Source organism: Orcinus orca, chromosome 20, assembly GCF_937001465.1.
Source record: "Orcinus orca chromosome 20, mOrcOrc1.1, whole genome shotgun sequence".
NCBI classification, from domain to species: Eukaryota; Metazoa; Chordata; class Mammalia; order Artiodactyla; family Delphinidae; genus Orcinus; species Orcinus orca.
In genome coordinates, this window is record NC_064578.1 from 27,979,622 (window position 1) to 27,995,842 (window position 16,221).

A 16,221-nucleotide genomic window follows, 5' to 3' on the forward strand; every position below is an offset into this window, starting at 1 on the left:
CAGCATCGACACCCACGAAAGCTAGCCGCTAGCCCAGCCTTCCTAACATCTGCGGAGTGGGAGCAGGGTGGTCCTGGGGGTGGGGGGGTAGTCCCACGGGCAGGTCTGCATTGCTCTGCCCAGCAGACCATCAGTCCCAGAGAGCAAGGACCAAAGTGGAAGGTCTCCTGCTGCTGCTTCCTAGGAACCCAGGGAAACATTTGGTAATCTTTCTGGCAAAAGGACTGAATGGCCCCAGGCCCAGGGCTTGTGGACTTAGTAAGGACTGTCAGGTCGCAGCCCTCCACATGTTTTATAAGAGCAGTTGCTGCCCATCTGCAGTACCCGTTTCTCGGGAAAGAATCCCAGCTCCTTAGTAAAATTTTCTCAAGAAAAAGGAACTATGTGACGTTCAACAAATGGAAAAGTCAATATTACTTTGGATTTTATTTTTTAAAAACCAACATAATGATGGTAAAAACTATTAAGTTCTACTCTTTGCATCTGAAGTCCTTGCTCTACCGAGGACTGAACAAGGTAGTGATGTTAGACAAGTCAGGACCCTGTCAAACCTTACCTCCCTCTACTCTAAATGGGGGAGAGCATCATGCAGCCTCCAGGAGTGTTATAAAGATTAAATGAAACGGTTTTTAAACCAGAACGTGGTGTTTATTCACTCATGAGCATTTATGAGGAGCCTTCCATGGGGTACTGTGTTCAACATGGGATATAAAGATTCGCTCTCCACTGGAGGGGATAGCCATGTAAACAGATACATGACATTCCAGTGTCCTGAGTGCTAGTAAACCTTAGTTTTATGAAGTTTTAGTCTTCACAGACACAGAAGATACATGGTTTCTCTCCTCAAAAGCTTGTAATTTCATTAGGCCTGAATTCTGACGGTGCCTGTGGCAATGGAAGTCAGTCACATAATGAAAGTGAAATTTTAAAAAATGTAGATGTAGTGTGGGAGAAAAAGAGAGATCTAAAAACTGAAGAAAAAAATAAATGAAGGCCCAGTAGTAAAACATGAGGGAGTTGGAAGGAGGGGGACTTATGTGAGGGAAGCTGATGTGGCTGGTTTCAGATGCCTAGAGTTAGAACTGGCAGTGGTACGCTGAAGGAGAGAGGCTTAAAAAGAGCATTTAGAACATTTTTCTCAACAAGGGGTACAAGACGGATCTCTGATAATACCATCAGCTCACCAAATAATTCAGTTACGGCATCCCTCTGTCAAAGGCACAGGGTCTAGCAGTTTCTCCCCTCCCCCTGTTCACCTCTATAGCCACCACGTGTTTTTGTCTCCACCTACCCCACCCCACCCCAGCCCAGGTTGGACGGAAGAAAGGAATTGGGTGATGCTGAGGGCCACAGTGGCACCGATTGCAGGAGGGCTTCCCTGGTGGCGCAGTGGTTAAGAATCCACCTGCCAGTGCAGGGGACAAGGGTTTGATCCCTGGCCCGGGAAGATTCCACATGCTGTGGAGCAACTAAGCCCGTGCGTCACAACTACTGAGCCTGCGCTCTAGAGCTTGTGCTCCGCAACAAGAGAAGCCACCGCAATGAGAAGCCCGTGCACTGCAAGAAGAGTAGCCCCTGCTTGCCTCAACTAGAGAAAGCCATGCACAGCAATGAAGACCCAACACAGCCAAAATAAAAAAATAAAAAACAAATGAATAAATAAATTTATTAAAAAAGAAAAAGAATCGCGGGAGTTGGTCACGACAGAACAGATGTTCCTTGGTCACTGCTGGTGCAGGACAATTTAAAGGGGATGGAAGCCCACCACCCTCAATTCAAGAAACAAGACTGTTTCCCCTTCTTGATACTTTGTGCAGCAAAGCAGCAAATTAGAATAAAATACACAGGTGGCCAGCACTGCTTTATTCAAAAAGTCAATTCCAGGTATGTACTGTCCTAAGGGCAGTTTCAGTCAACAGAGTCCCAGAGCTTTACCACAAAGTGTCTCAATCCATACTCAAACTATCGCATGGTCATGATATACCACAAGCCCCCAAATATCATAAGCTTCTCCAGGACAGTAATATCAGGTAATGGTGAGTACATTATGCTTACCAAGGCAGAAAAGCATTCAGAAAATTTCTCTCTACAACGGGGTGAAGAAGCATTTCTGATAATACCATTCACCGACCAGGTGATAGTTAATACAGAACTCCATTTACTTAGCAGTGCAGTTACTCAAAGCTTTACTGTACATGGGCTGTTGCCAAATGCAAAATGAGATGCCTTGGTCAGTGTGTGAGGCAGATTTCAATTTCCTTAAATCAAACCTGAGTCATTCTATTACCCAATTTGATAGACTTCTCCAGGGACCTAGATGGTAAAATATTAACGCATCCTCTGAATGAAAACCCAACTTGTTTTCAGGGTTGGACTTTCACATGAAGTCTGTGTTCTCTTTTACTTCCCAGCGGGCTCATAGAGGATTTTCCTGGATTCGATCTTCCTTGAGAACACACTCACCTGCCGGGCATAGGCCATCTCAATGCTGTCCAGAGAGCTTCGACCAGGGGGTCCCGCATCACTGATGTAACTTGGCTGTACAGAAATACACATTCAGAATTGGTTCAGAACAGCATTCAGTCATGTAAAGAAAAAAAAAAACTATAAACATATGTTTGTCTTTAACAAAGCTGTTTCTGTTTCCTAGTCAGACTTCCTCAAAACGATGATTTTTAGGGGCTTCAATAGAAGGCAACTCTCTTACCATGATCACATGAGAAGGGAGCAGGCATGGGACTCAACTCAAAAATAACAGGAGGCTGGAGAAGCTGTAAGGATATCTCAGTAACTGTTTCTGGAAAGGCACCTCTTTGTAACATTCGGTTTCAATCCCCCAGTCCACCTCATCTTCCCCCTCCATGTCTTTACACCAGTGAGGCTGTGGTGTATGTGGGTCTCCTGTTTCCATCACTCATATCAGATAGCTGACGAAATGGAGTTTATAGGGTCACAATACCAGGATTCAGACATTTCCTATCTAGAGTCCACACTAAGACAACAGCTACTGATGAACTTTATGCATCTGAAGATATGAAGCCAGCCTAAGTTGGGCATTCATTCATTCAGCAAACATCTGCCAAGTGCCTGCCTGCCACATGCACAGTGTGTACACATCCATCCCCACAGGATGACAAGACAGCCCACAGAGGCTGTTTCCAAAGAGCTTACCATCTGATGGGGAGAGTTAGACACCAACATATGGAAAAAATTATTAGTCTTTTTTAAGAAAGACTAAAGATAATTTTTAGCTAAGTTTATTCCCTACTGTAAAAAAAATATGGACCAAAATCAGGTATGTTCCAATTAGGTATATTAGGCATATTCTTAAATTTCCAATATTAGTTCGTACTGTACTGCAGCAAAGATCAAATTCTTCAAGCTTCTCTCATTTGAAAAAAAAAAAAAAAAAAGCAATGCTCTATTCTCTAAAATCTAAAACAAAGCAGTTTAAAGTAGGTTTCCTGGGAGACACATGACAGATAGCAGCAAAACTTCCTAGCACCACCAAAGCTGGTAAAAGGGATACCAACATGAGCATGCATTGGGGCAGGACAGAGAATAGGAAGAAGCAGGAAGCAGAAAGGTGGGTTGTAAACCCTCAGGTTCTGGAATGAACACTGGACTGTCAGGACACCTGGGTTCCAGGAGGACTGCTCCACTCCCTTGCTTTGGCGTCTGGGCAAAGCACATATCCTTGGAGCCTCAGGTTCCCTTTGGTTGATGAAGGGGCTGTCCTAGACAATCTCGAGAGGTCCTCCCCAGCTCTGATTTTCTGCAATCATTGGTATTAAAAGAGCTTTAAACAGTTTACTGTTCAAAATATCGAATTTGATCTCACTACAGTACAGTAAAAACCAATGTATTGGAAATTTAAGAATATAACTAATATACCTAGTAGAATACACCTAATTTTGATCCATACTTGTTTATAGTAGGGAATAAGCTTAGCTAAAGGTTAACTTTAGTCTTTCTAAAAAATGGACTAATAAACTTTTCCATATGTTGGCATCTTACTCTCTCCATCAAATGGTAAGCTTGGAAGATGCTGCTGCTTGGCTGACCCAATGACCATTTCACATCCCTACCTCTCACTTCTACTCACTGCCACTTCCCACTCTGGCATATGGAGTTAAATATGGTAAATGTTTAACAACTGGCTTGGGAAAGGGAACTTGACTTGTAGCGTTTGCTGGTTTCTGGTGTAAATATTCCCACCATGGCAGAAATCAAGCTATTCCAAGTAGTATCAACTAGATGGCAAATTTTCTGAAACTCTAACAATAGGTCCTCATGAGCTGACCCCTACACACTACCCTTTCCCAGCCTCTACTGCAGCTAGGAGTGGCCATGAACCCTGGTTCTAGCCAACCGGATGAAAGCACAAGCCTGGTAGTACATTCTGGCTTAGTGCAGTTTCTGCTTTTCCTGATAAAGGGAGAAAAAAGAGCCTGGCATGGCCTTTCAGCTTTCTCCCCTGAATGCAAACAGGCTGTCTAGAGCTGCAGCAATCAGCTTGTGAGCCCAAAGTAAGTGTCCGTGCTAAAGATGGTGGTATACAGAGACAAGGAGGTGCCTCTGATGGCACTGCAGAGCTACTGAATTAAGGCCTATACTCTCCACACCTGCAGACTTGTTAGGTGAGAAAAATAAATCGCTATTCAACCTACAGAAACTCAAGTTTTCTGTTACTCACAGCTGAAAGCATTCCTATCTGAAATGATTGAAAACCATCAGGTTATAGTAACAACAGACACGCTTACTGAGCAACTACTATATGCCAAGCACTGTCTTAATTTCTGTGTATTAACTCCACAACCCTATGAGATACATACTTTTATTATAACAATTTTACAGATGAAGACACCAAAGCGCACAGAAAGCACCTTGCCAGAGGTCACTCTAATAGGAAGTAGTGGAGCCGTGGTTTGTGCCCACAGCCTGGGGCCACACTGCCAGCCAGGGCAGCCTGGGGCAACTGTCCAAGGATGGCCATCGAAGAACAAGAGAGAGTAGCAGTTAGAAATCCTGGCTCCACTACTCACTAGCTATGTGATCTTGATTGAGTATATTGCTTCTTTTGAGCCTGGGTTTCTTTAGCTGTAACACAGATGCAGCAATGGTATCTCCCTCATAGATTTGTGAAATAATCTTAAATTAAATGGGAAGAAAACAGTACTTATTTCACAAGGAGTAAGTAGGAATAAGTAGAAAGAGCTCACTGTCCAACATTTGACCAGTAAACACTAGCTGTTACCACTTTTTAAATAAAAAATAAACCATAATGAACATGGGACTAAATCAGGTGTTGAACAGTGGATAGATATAGACACTACAGAAACATAATCTAAGATATTTTCTTTGTGCTGGCTGGAAATTCTCATCTCACTCCTCTACAATGAAAACACATTCCTTGTAGGAAAAGAATCCCCCACCAGCTCATTTTCTATTTCTGGACTAATTCTGAGTGTTCCCAGTAACACTGCATTTGAGGACTGTTCTATAATGTGGCCATCTTTCTGGAACAGAACTCTCTGAAAGTTGATGATCCCCGAGTCTCTTGAAAGAACAGAGCACTAAGCCTGTTAATTCCAGTAACCTAACTGGGGGGAATAAATGGGGAGGAGAGGGGGAACGGCACTAAACACTTCTGCAAGGACACAGTTGTTCCAGCTAAACATACATAAACAGCCTTGAGAAATATTTTCCAGTACTACTAAAAACCTAATTTTAAAAAGTAGTTGGTTTTTTGGCCTTCAAATTTCCATTTAAATTAATTTTGCCTAATGCCCTTGTTTTCAAACGTACCTTTCCTTCATTTGCCCTTGGCTGAGCCTCTATTTCACCACACACAAAGTCAGTTATCCATCAACAGGATGTGTACATGCACATTCCTGAGCAGAGGAACCAGCAAACATTCAATGGAATTTCAAAGCCAGGAGCTGCTAGAGGGCTGGGAAAGGAGACGCCGGTATGCTGTGTGGGAATAACGTTCCAAACTCTTCAGGTTTTCTCTGTATTGGGGCCTGATCGGAGCACAGTGGGGATAACAGAAGCACAGAATCAGAGACCAGAAAGGCAGGGAAGATGGGTAGGCAGGGCCAGAGAGAACAACAAGGGACTCACCCAGGAGTCTGGAGATAATGTGAAGAAACAGCAGTCTCTGGGAGCACAGACATGAGAAGGGTCTTCTCAGTGTACCTGGTGTTCCCCAAACAGCCATTTTCTAAGTGAACATTCCTGAACAGGCAGGATGTGGTTGGAGAGTGGCAGGAGGGAACTGCAAGCTTTTATCAAGCAACTACTTTTGTACATAACATATCCAGGGATGAATAAATCTCTTTTCCCAAGGAGAGCACATTCTAGGCAGGGAAAAAGGAATGTAGCACTCACTTCTAGCAAAACAAGTACAGAGTAAAAAGAAAATGTGATGATACTACAGAAGGAAGAGAGTTTTTAATTTCCAAGTGGAATGTTTTGGCTTTATGTAAGCAAAACAGAACCAAAGTAATTAATGTACAATAGTTGGCTACAGTATCTGTACACAGAAGCCCAGTACTACCAGAAAAAACACTGACTGGGCACCAGAAGACCCAGGTTCTAAACGCAACCCAACTGTGTGACCTTGGGTAATGACATCTAACTTTTCTGGAGCATCATTCTCCATGGATAAAACGGGAAGAATACTTGGGTCATTTATACAATGAAATCTATTACAGCCACTAAAAAATGACAGACACCTACATGTACTAACCTAGAAAAAGCTCCAAAATAAGTTAAAAAAAACAAAACATAATGCTAAGTAGTATCATTTATTATATAAAATGGTGCCGTTTATGGAGTAAATTGATAATAAACTGATCAGATGGACATATACGTATAAATGTGCACATAAATACCTGAGAGGGAATTGGAAGGATAGAATGTCAGAGGTTATGTTTGGGTTGGGGGTAGAGGAGAGCAGCTGAATTTTCACAATCTCTATCTCTATCTCTACCAGTAGAACGCTGTGCAAGAAGAAGGTGTTCATGTGATATATCCTGATGTCAAAATGAAGGGCCCGTTGAGTTGGGTTCTTTAAACTTCTTTTTGAAAGAGCAGCTGAGCACTTTCTATACTTGAAATCCTACTCAAATTCCAATACATGAAACAAATTAGGAAACTACCAGGGAGCCATAAAATACAGCTTGGAATCGTCTAGTCTGGGGTTTTCAAACTCATACTGTCAGTCTATATTTTTACTGTATTCCATCACATCTAATACACCATCAACTGCAAGGCATCATGTTATTTATGTACCATTAGGAAAGAAAAATGCGGACAAACTATGACACACCACTGAATTTAAGGCGTATCCTGATTTCAGAGATGTTAAAATATAGAAAAGATGTGTAACTGGGAATTGGTGAAATATGGTATTAAGTCAGTGATCAAAATTAGAGACTACATTCAACACACACTGTTCACACATCACATCATTATCTGTAATGACTAAGCTACAATTTAGCTTCTCTACTGAGCCTATTGCTTGCTAGGCTGAGCCATTTTCCAGACAATACATTAAAGCAATGCATTAAAGCAACGTCCACTGACTATGTCTAATATCAATACAGCCACGACACACTGAGGCTAGGTAAAAATTTACTTTTAAATGTTGCCTAAGATATATCAAGGATTCTCAACAATGCTCAAAGCCCGTAGTGTCATGCAAGGAGCGCAGACGGGGGGTGTTCTTCCCCACAGGCCAGACGCAAGGACTAGGGTATGGGAGTTCTTAGCCAGGAGTCTCTTTCTTGCTTCAAAGCACATCATTTTTATTCAGACTACAACCTGGAAAGTTATTAACAATCTTTCGATTCCTACCTTTCTTTAAAAATTATACCTTTTTCTTCAATGATATCCTAAGGAAATTAACTTCCCAAATTGAATTTATGCTACTGAAGCATCATTTCCCTTATTAAAACTTGCCAGGAATAGATATTACTAATGCGTTGTTGCTCTTCTGTTATTGGAAGGCTTGGGGGAAAAATGATTCAGGAACCACCATCTCCTACTTCATTTTTGCTTAAAAATAAAAGCCTCAAGCCTCTCTTCATATTAAATTAACCAAATTTGGACATTTTCCTTCAAATATAAGGTCAGCTCAAAATGACTGGAAGCCTCTTTCCTAGCTAATGACTCTTTGGATTCCAACAACCTTATTCTTGACAATAAAGTGCCCAGGAAAGAATGGTTTAGATGGCAAGTCATACTTTAATTATTTCTTCTACTTATGTCCTGAGATTTTTTTTCATTCTTAGTGACTTTATAGGTCAAGGGACACTTAAAAAGGGATAGATCCATATTAAAATGATAAAAATAAACTTAATAGTGTGTAGCTTACCAAATACCAGCCACCACCATAAACAGTGCTGCGATATGCTGAGCGTGCACTCTATACCAGCTCTGGGCCAGGCACCTTACACACGTTCTACGTTCCTTCCAACGGTTCTTCAAGAGAGGCCTTTTACAATGAGGATGAGAACAGGGAGGTTCCCGGGAGAGCCCCGGGAACTTAGGCCTGCAGAATTCCAAAGCCTGTCTCAGGCCTTCACACTCTGCGGTTTCTTACAAAGAGGGCAGAGAAGGTGCCTGCCCAAGTGGAGATGATACCACCTTTCCATCATTTTGAAGAAAATTACATGGAAAAACCCTGTAAAAACATGGTTCTTCCACATATCCACCAGAATGGTTGAACTGAAAAAGACAAAAAATACCAAGTGTGGCAAAGGTATGGAACAAAGAGAATTCTCATAGTGCTGGTGGGAGGGTACACCAAGAAACTGTTTTGGAACAGTGTTGAACATATGTGTACCCTCTGTCCCAGCAATTGCCCGCTTAGATGTGCCCAATGGATGTGCAAACGTATGTTCACCAAAAGACAGGTACAAGAATGCTCTCAATAGCACTCTTTATAAAAGCTAAGAACTGGTAACTATCCAAATGTCCATCAACATCGGAATGGATAAACATATTGCAGTCATACTATTCGGCCATGAAAATGAATAGTCTTCAACTACATGTAACAATATACAGAATGTTAAGCAAAAGCCAGAAACAAGAGTACATACCATATGACTCCATTTACACAGAGTTTAAAAACAGGCAAAAATCTATGACATCAGAAGTTAGGACAGTGTTTCTTTTGGTGGTGGTGGTGAGGGGTGGTGAATGAAAAGGCACAGAACAGGGGATGCTGGGATGCCAACAATGTTGTTTCTTCATCTAGGTGTGTTCCCTTTTGGTATATTCATTGAGCTGTATACTTAAGAAGTGCATTCTTTTCTGTATATATGTTATACTTCAGGAAAAAAGTTCAAAACAGCAACAAACAACAAAACCCTACAAGGTTCCAGAAATGGCAGTTCCCTGGATTATCTGAAGAACCATCTGCATCATTTGCCAGCTTTTTCAGCAAAGCTATCCACTCCGCTAGGTGTCACAACAGACAACAGCAAAAGTATCAATAACTCCCTTCCAAGAGGGAGGACTCGAGGTCAAGGAAGCAGAGTCTACTAAATAGATTAGTCTATTTTAAGACAAGAGCAATCAAGAAAGAATATCTCATTAGCAGCTTATAATTACTTCCAAATCCCAATACAGACTACAACCTATTAACACAATTTTAAAAAATGAAGTTTATAAAACCATGAGCTGTTCTACTTATCTGCCCAGACTCACAAGAAATTGAGAAAGAAACATTAGGCTAGCCAAGGATTTTATACATTAGCTCTTTTTTCCCAAAGACTCTACTCTTCTTTGAAATCTTTGAGTCTAAGAAATGTGGAACAGGGTCATTAATGAGTAATTTCCTAAGATAAATGACTTTAGCATCTATTTATTTGGGGGGCTAATTTAATAGAAAAACTGGGTTTTTAAATCAGGAGCAAATTTGTAGATACAGGATGTGTGAAGTTACCCTGCAGGCATGACACACTGCCAAGCTACCCACCTTTGACCCAGACTTCAACAGAACGATGGCCTAGAAGCCAACAGTCCTGGATCTCACCAGCATATTACACATCTCTCTGAGCCTTAGTTGTCCTATCTCCCATGAGAAAAGAATGCTAGCTAGTTAAGAAACAACTTCTGGTAAAAAGATTTATCAGGAAGCACTGGCAATATTACTTGAAATGTCTAACGCTATAATTTTTGTGACATTATAATTTTTAACTTGCACCTCCAAATTATCTGAAACTACTTACTTTAAAACAATAGTAAGGGACGCCCATTATGAGTCAGGTGCTTTATGTTATCACTAATCTTCCCAATAATCCCATTTCACCAATGAAGACATTAAATGTCTGCAGGATTAAATAACTTGGATGAGGTCTCAGAACTAGTCAGTGGTGAAGCTAGGATCTGAACCCCAGAGCTGTTCTCTCCCCAGCACCAGCGTGGTAAATGTGTGGTTAAGTCACAGCTCCCACTGGCACAAGGGCAGACATCACTAATCAAGCACGACACACTTTCCTGCTGATCCCAAGATGCAGCCTCAAATCCCTCTCAGGAAAGATCTCCAGGATAAATAAGTGACAAAAACATGATATAGAACAGAGCATATAGTAAAATAACTTTTGTTTAAGAAGGAGGGAAGATAATATATTGCCTTGTATTCATATAAAGAGACTCGAAATATTACACAAGAAAGTAATAATAGTGATTACTTCCAGGGAGAGGCAAAGTGGGGAGGGAATGAGCTTCTGGGGACAGGGTTCTTTAGTTCTTGAGTCATATGAATACATTGCCTTTAAAAAAATTAGATTTTAGGGCTTCCCTGGTGGCGCAGTGGTTAAGAATCTGCCTGCCAATGCAGGGAACACAGGTTCGAGCCCTGGTCTGGGAAGATCCCACATGCCGTGGAGCAACTAAGCCCTACTTAGTTGGGCTTAAGCCCAACTACTGAGCCACAACTACTGAGCCTGCACATCTGGAGCCTGTGCTCTGCAACAGGAGAAGCCGCGACAGTGAGAGGCTCACGCACCGCGATGAAGAGTGGGTCCCGCTCACTGCAACTGGAGAAAGCCCTCGCACAGAAATGAACACCCAACACAGCCAAAAAATAAATAAATAAATAAATTTATTTTTTAAAAAAAGAATTAGATTTTAAAGAGGAGAAACCCCTCAACTTAGCACCACCACCAATCAATGAACACTGGCAATTAAAATAAACCCTATTAAACATACCCACTCTAAAATCACACTGTTTCAACATATCCCTAATACTCTGGTTAGCACAAAGTTAGCTAAGGCCAAATGATTTATTCAACAAATATTTCTAGAGCATCTAATATGTTCCAGGGACTCTTCTAGGCACTGGAGATATGAGTAAACACAACAATAAAAATCCTTACCTTCATGGAGCTTACATTCTACTGTGAGAAACAGACAGTAAGCAATACAAAGACATAAAACACATACAATGGTTTAAAGTGAAGAAGTGCTAAAAAGAAAAATATAGGGCTTCCCTGGTGGCGCACTGGTTGAGAGTCCGCCTGCCGATGCAGGGGACGTGGGTTCGTGCCCCGCTCCGGGAAGATCGCACCTGCCGCGAAGCAGCTGGGCCCATGAGCCATGGCCGCTGAGCCTGCGCATGTGGAGCCTGTGCTCCGCAACGGGAGAGGCCACAGCAGTGAGAGGCCCGCGTACCGCAAAAAAAAAAAAAAAAAAAAGAAAAAAGAAAAATATAGCCAGAAAAGGGGATATAGAAAGTGCTGAATGGGGAAAGGTTGGTTTGGATTTCAGATATCAAGGCCCTGGAAGGCCTCACTGAGATGGCACTGGGTAATATGTGAAGAAAGTGAGGGAGACAGCCATGCAGTTATTTGGGGGAAGAGCCTTCTAGGCACAAGCAACAGGAAGCCCAGAGGACCTGAGGCAGGAGCAAGCCTACCCGGTTCGTTCAAGGAACCTGCAACGAGCTTCTTTGGCTGGAGCAGCAAGAGCAACAGGGAGAGCAGAATAACTTGAGCTGCGAGAGGCAACAAGACCAGGTCAGGTAGGGACTTAGAGATCATGGTAAAGACTCTGGCTTTCACTCCAAGTGAGATGGGTGTCACTGGAGGATCCCGAACGGAGGAGTGACACGATCTAGCCTGTGTCTTAATAGCGTCACTCTGGCTGTTGTGTTGAAAAGACTGTACAAGGGCAAAAGCAGGGAGACCAGTGTGGCTGACAACCTCTAAGATGGCTCCCAATAATCCCCACTTCCTGGGATCCGAGCCCTCGTTTAATCCTCTCTCCTTGAGCACAGGCTGAATTTAGTGACTTACCTTGATCAAAGCAAAGCGACAGGATATTACTTTCAAGATTAAGTCACGGAAAGACCGTGGTTTCTGTCTTGGGGGCCCTTTAGCTCTTCCTTGGATCCCTCACTCTTGCTCCAGGGGAAGCAAACTACCATGCTGTGAGCAACACAAGAGAGACCCACATGGCAAGGAACTGACGTCCCTAGCCAAGAGCCAGAGGGGACCTGAGGCTTGCCAAGAGGAATGTGAGTGAGCCTGGGAGTGGATCCTCCCCGAGTTTAGCCCTGCAATGAGTGTTGCCTCAGCCAACATCTTGACCACAGCCCCAAGAGACCCTGAACTATTTCTGGTAAATGCAGCTAAGCTAAATGATTGTTTTCAGCCACTACGGTTTGGAGTGATTGGTTACATAGCAATAGATAATGGAAAAACCAGTTAGGAGGTTAGTCCAATAATGTGAACAAGAGATGATGGTGACTTGGACCAGAGTGCTAACAGCAGCGGTGGTAAGAAGTGGTTGGATTCTGGGTATATTTTGAGAGCAGGGTTAAGTAAATTTGCCAACTCGTAAGAGAGTCTAGGTGAGAGAAAGGGAGGACATAAATGAATCTGAGGTGTTTGATCTGAGCAAGTGAAAAACTGCAACTGCCCTTTATGAAGAGGATAAACTCTGAGAAAAGAAGGTTGATGCCAGGAGGGAGTTGAGGGCAGTTGCTACCATGACTCAATTCTAAACATGTTTAGCTTGATGGCTCTGAGACATCTGAGTACAGCCAAGAAGGCCACTAGAAAAATGAGTCTGGGGGTGTTTGGGGCTGTGATATAAATTTAAGTCTTCAAGTACATAGATGGTATTTAATACCACAAGCCCAGATGAGATCAATGGGGCAGTGACTGAGGAAGAAACAAGAACAGGTCAAGGACTGAGTCCTGGGACACACAAACACCTAGGAGTCAAGGAATTTGAGGAAAATTCAGCAAAAGAGGCTGAGCAGAAGCAGCCAGACATGTTGGAGGAAATCCAGGCAAATGTGGGCATCTGGAAGGCAATGAAAAGAGGGTTTCAAGGAGGAGACAGTGATCAACCGTGCCAGGACTGTCAGTAGTCAAGCAGACAAGCATTCTCTGACCTCACAGTTTTCATCGCGGTTTACCTTCTGGACTCAACCTACCTCGCTTTCTTGAGTAAAGTCAAGGGCATCTTCTCCCGATGCCAGCAGGGTGTGGAGAATCCGCTGTTTCACTTGCTCCCACTCAACCAGCATTGACTCTCGATGGTACTCCTCAGCCATGCCAAAAGTCTGTTGGAGAGGAGCAGAGAGAGATGACCCAAATGAGAAGACAAAGAACACGGTTTCCCTTGAAGCGCAACAGAAATCCAAAGCCCTCCAGATCTGCCATCTTTCCATAAGTGGAGCAAAAGCAATCTATTTTAAATTATCCTTAAAGAATTTACTGATAACTGTTTGCAACATGCCCTATTTCATCAAGTCTAACACATTACATTTTTTTTTAATTGTGGCAAAATGCACTTAACAATAAAACTTACCATGTTAACCCTTTTTAAGTGTACAGTTCAGTGGTATTAAGTTCATTCACACGGCTGTGCAAACATCACCACCATACATCTCCAGAACTCTTTTCATCGTGCAAAAATGAAATTCTGCACCCATTAAACAATATCTTCATTCCCACCCTCCCCCAGTAACAGGCAACCACCATTCTACTTCTGTCTCTATGATTTTGACCACTTCTAGGTACCTCATGGAAGTGCAATCATACAGTATTTGTCTTCTTATGTCTGGCTTATTTCACTCAGCAAAACGTCCTCAAGATTCATCCATGTTATAGCATATACAGTCTCGTTCCTTTTTCAGGCTGAATAATACTCCACCGTATGTACACACCACATTTTGTTTATCCATTCATCTATCCATGGACACTTGAGTTGCTTCCAATTTTTGGTAATTGTGAATCGTGCTACTGTGAACATGGGTGTACAAATATCTCTTCAAATTCCTGCTTTCAATTCTTTGGGATACATACCCAGAAATGGAATTGCTGGATCAGATGGTCATACTGTTTAATTTTTTGAGTGATTGCATATGTTTCCAAAGAGGCTGTACCATTTTTCATTCTCATCAACAGTGCACAAAGGTTCCAATTTCTCTACATTCTCTCCAATACTCACTATTCTCTGGGTTTTTTTGATTGCAGCCATGCTAATGGGTGTGAGGTGATAACTCATGGTTTTGATTTGCATTTCTCTAATAAGTAGTGATGCTGAACATCTTTTCATGTGCTTATTAAGATAAATATCTTCTTAAAACCTCTGAAATTAGGCTACGTATTACAATTGATAGCATGTCAAAAGCTTAAATTGAAGTACTTTTTCTTTGTAGTACATAAAATAATGACGGATTATAAAGTCAATGGTATCTTAAGATTTAACGAGCCTCTAAGATAAGACAAAAAGTAAGATTCTCCGAGTGTCTATTCTTTTAAGAAACAGTAATATCTTCATATGAGGAAGCAAATCAGTAAAAGAAAAAACAGAGCCTTTTGCAATTAGGTTTCCTATCAGTCTTCTCAAAGTCACTACTGAAATGTCTGGCAAACCTCACTTCTATCTGCTGGTGACACAGCAGGTTGCCAAAACAAAGGCACTCAGAAGGAAAAGAAAAAAAGAGAAAGAAGGAAAACAAAGAAAAGAGGAAGGGGGGCTTCCCTGGTGGTGCAGTGGTTAGGAATCTGCCTGCCAATGCAGGGGATATGGGTTCAAGCGCTGGTCCGGGAAGATCTCCCATGCCTAGGAGCAACTAAGCCTGTGCACCACAACTACTGAGCCTGTACTCTAGAGCCTGCGTGCCACAACTACTGAAGCCCATGTGCCTAGAGCCCGTGCTCCATAACAAGAGAAGCCACTGCAGTGAGAAGCCCGTGCACCGCAACGAAGAGTAGCCCCGCTCACCACAACTAGAGAAAGCCCTCCGTTGCACGCAGCAACAAAGACCCAACACAGCCAAAAATAACTAAAAAAAAAAAAAAAATCTAGGAGAGTGGTTAAAGAAAAGAGGAAGGGAAGAAGGAAGGCAGAAAATACACACACACACACACACACACCCCCCAAAAAAACAGGAAAAAAAAAAAACCCCAAACAAAAGCAAAACCAAAACCCCTCTGAGGAGATTAAAGCAACTTATAGAGACATACTGAATCATAACCATTCTTAGCCTATTATTCTTCAATTGGCAGACCAGGTTTCCCATCAGCTTAAGCCCACTTCTCAAAAAGCCATTTCATTTACAATCAGATTGGCATCTAATTAGGCAGCACCAAGAGTATGAGTATTAGTAATGCCTGCTTTATTTTGGCAATGCAGATAATTTATACTGATAATATTCATATATATGAGCTCTGGGAAACTATCAGAAAAATCATATACCCTTTCTACAAATGGGATGTTTGAGTGTGGACCAATATTTATTAAAATGTGAAAAAGAGAACAGAAACCCACAAAAATGATTAGGAAGAAGGTTGGCACATCTTGCAAATTTGATTTGGTCCATCTATCAATGGATCCCTTTTCTAACATGTATTGTAAAGACAAAAAAAGAAATGGCTATCAAAAACTTTAAAAACAGTCTTTCATCTGGTTTTCTTCCCACTGAAGGTCAGGCAGAATGGACCACTCCAAGTCGCCTGGATTGAAAAATATACCCGGAGAAAAATCATTTTCTCTTGCTACATTAGTGACCTTAAACATGAAAGCTATGCATTTTGAACAGAGAAAAGTATGCTGGAATAGAGAGGTGGGGTAGAGGTGAGGGGAAAAGGTAATTTCCCTAGAAGCTATCCAGAAATAGTGCACATGTTGAACCACATTTCTTCTAAAACTCTCCCATTTAGTGGGCATCCACCTCCTTAACCTTGA

General features: G+C 42.0%; 1 protein-coding gene across 8 annotated transcripts in view; it reads right to left on the minus strand.

Moving 5' to 3' along the window:
• The window catches only part of NUP93 (nucleoporin 93), a 122,659-nt gene that overhangs the window by 19,786 nt on the left and 86,652 nt on the right, over positions 1-16,221 (minus strand). For all 8 annotated transcript variants that reach the window (XM_049703794.1, XM_049703793.1, XM_049703796.1 and 5 more), the window contains 2 exons: positions 13,460-13,588; positions 2,464-2,538 (listed from right to left, as the gene is read on the minus strand). In XM_049703794.1, coding sequence (XP_049559751.1) covers positions 2,464-2,538; positions 13,460-13,588 — 204 coding nt within the window. The remainder of the gene's footprint in view (positions 1-2,463; positions 2,539-13,459; positions 13,589-16,221) is intronic.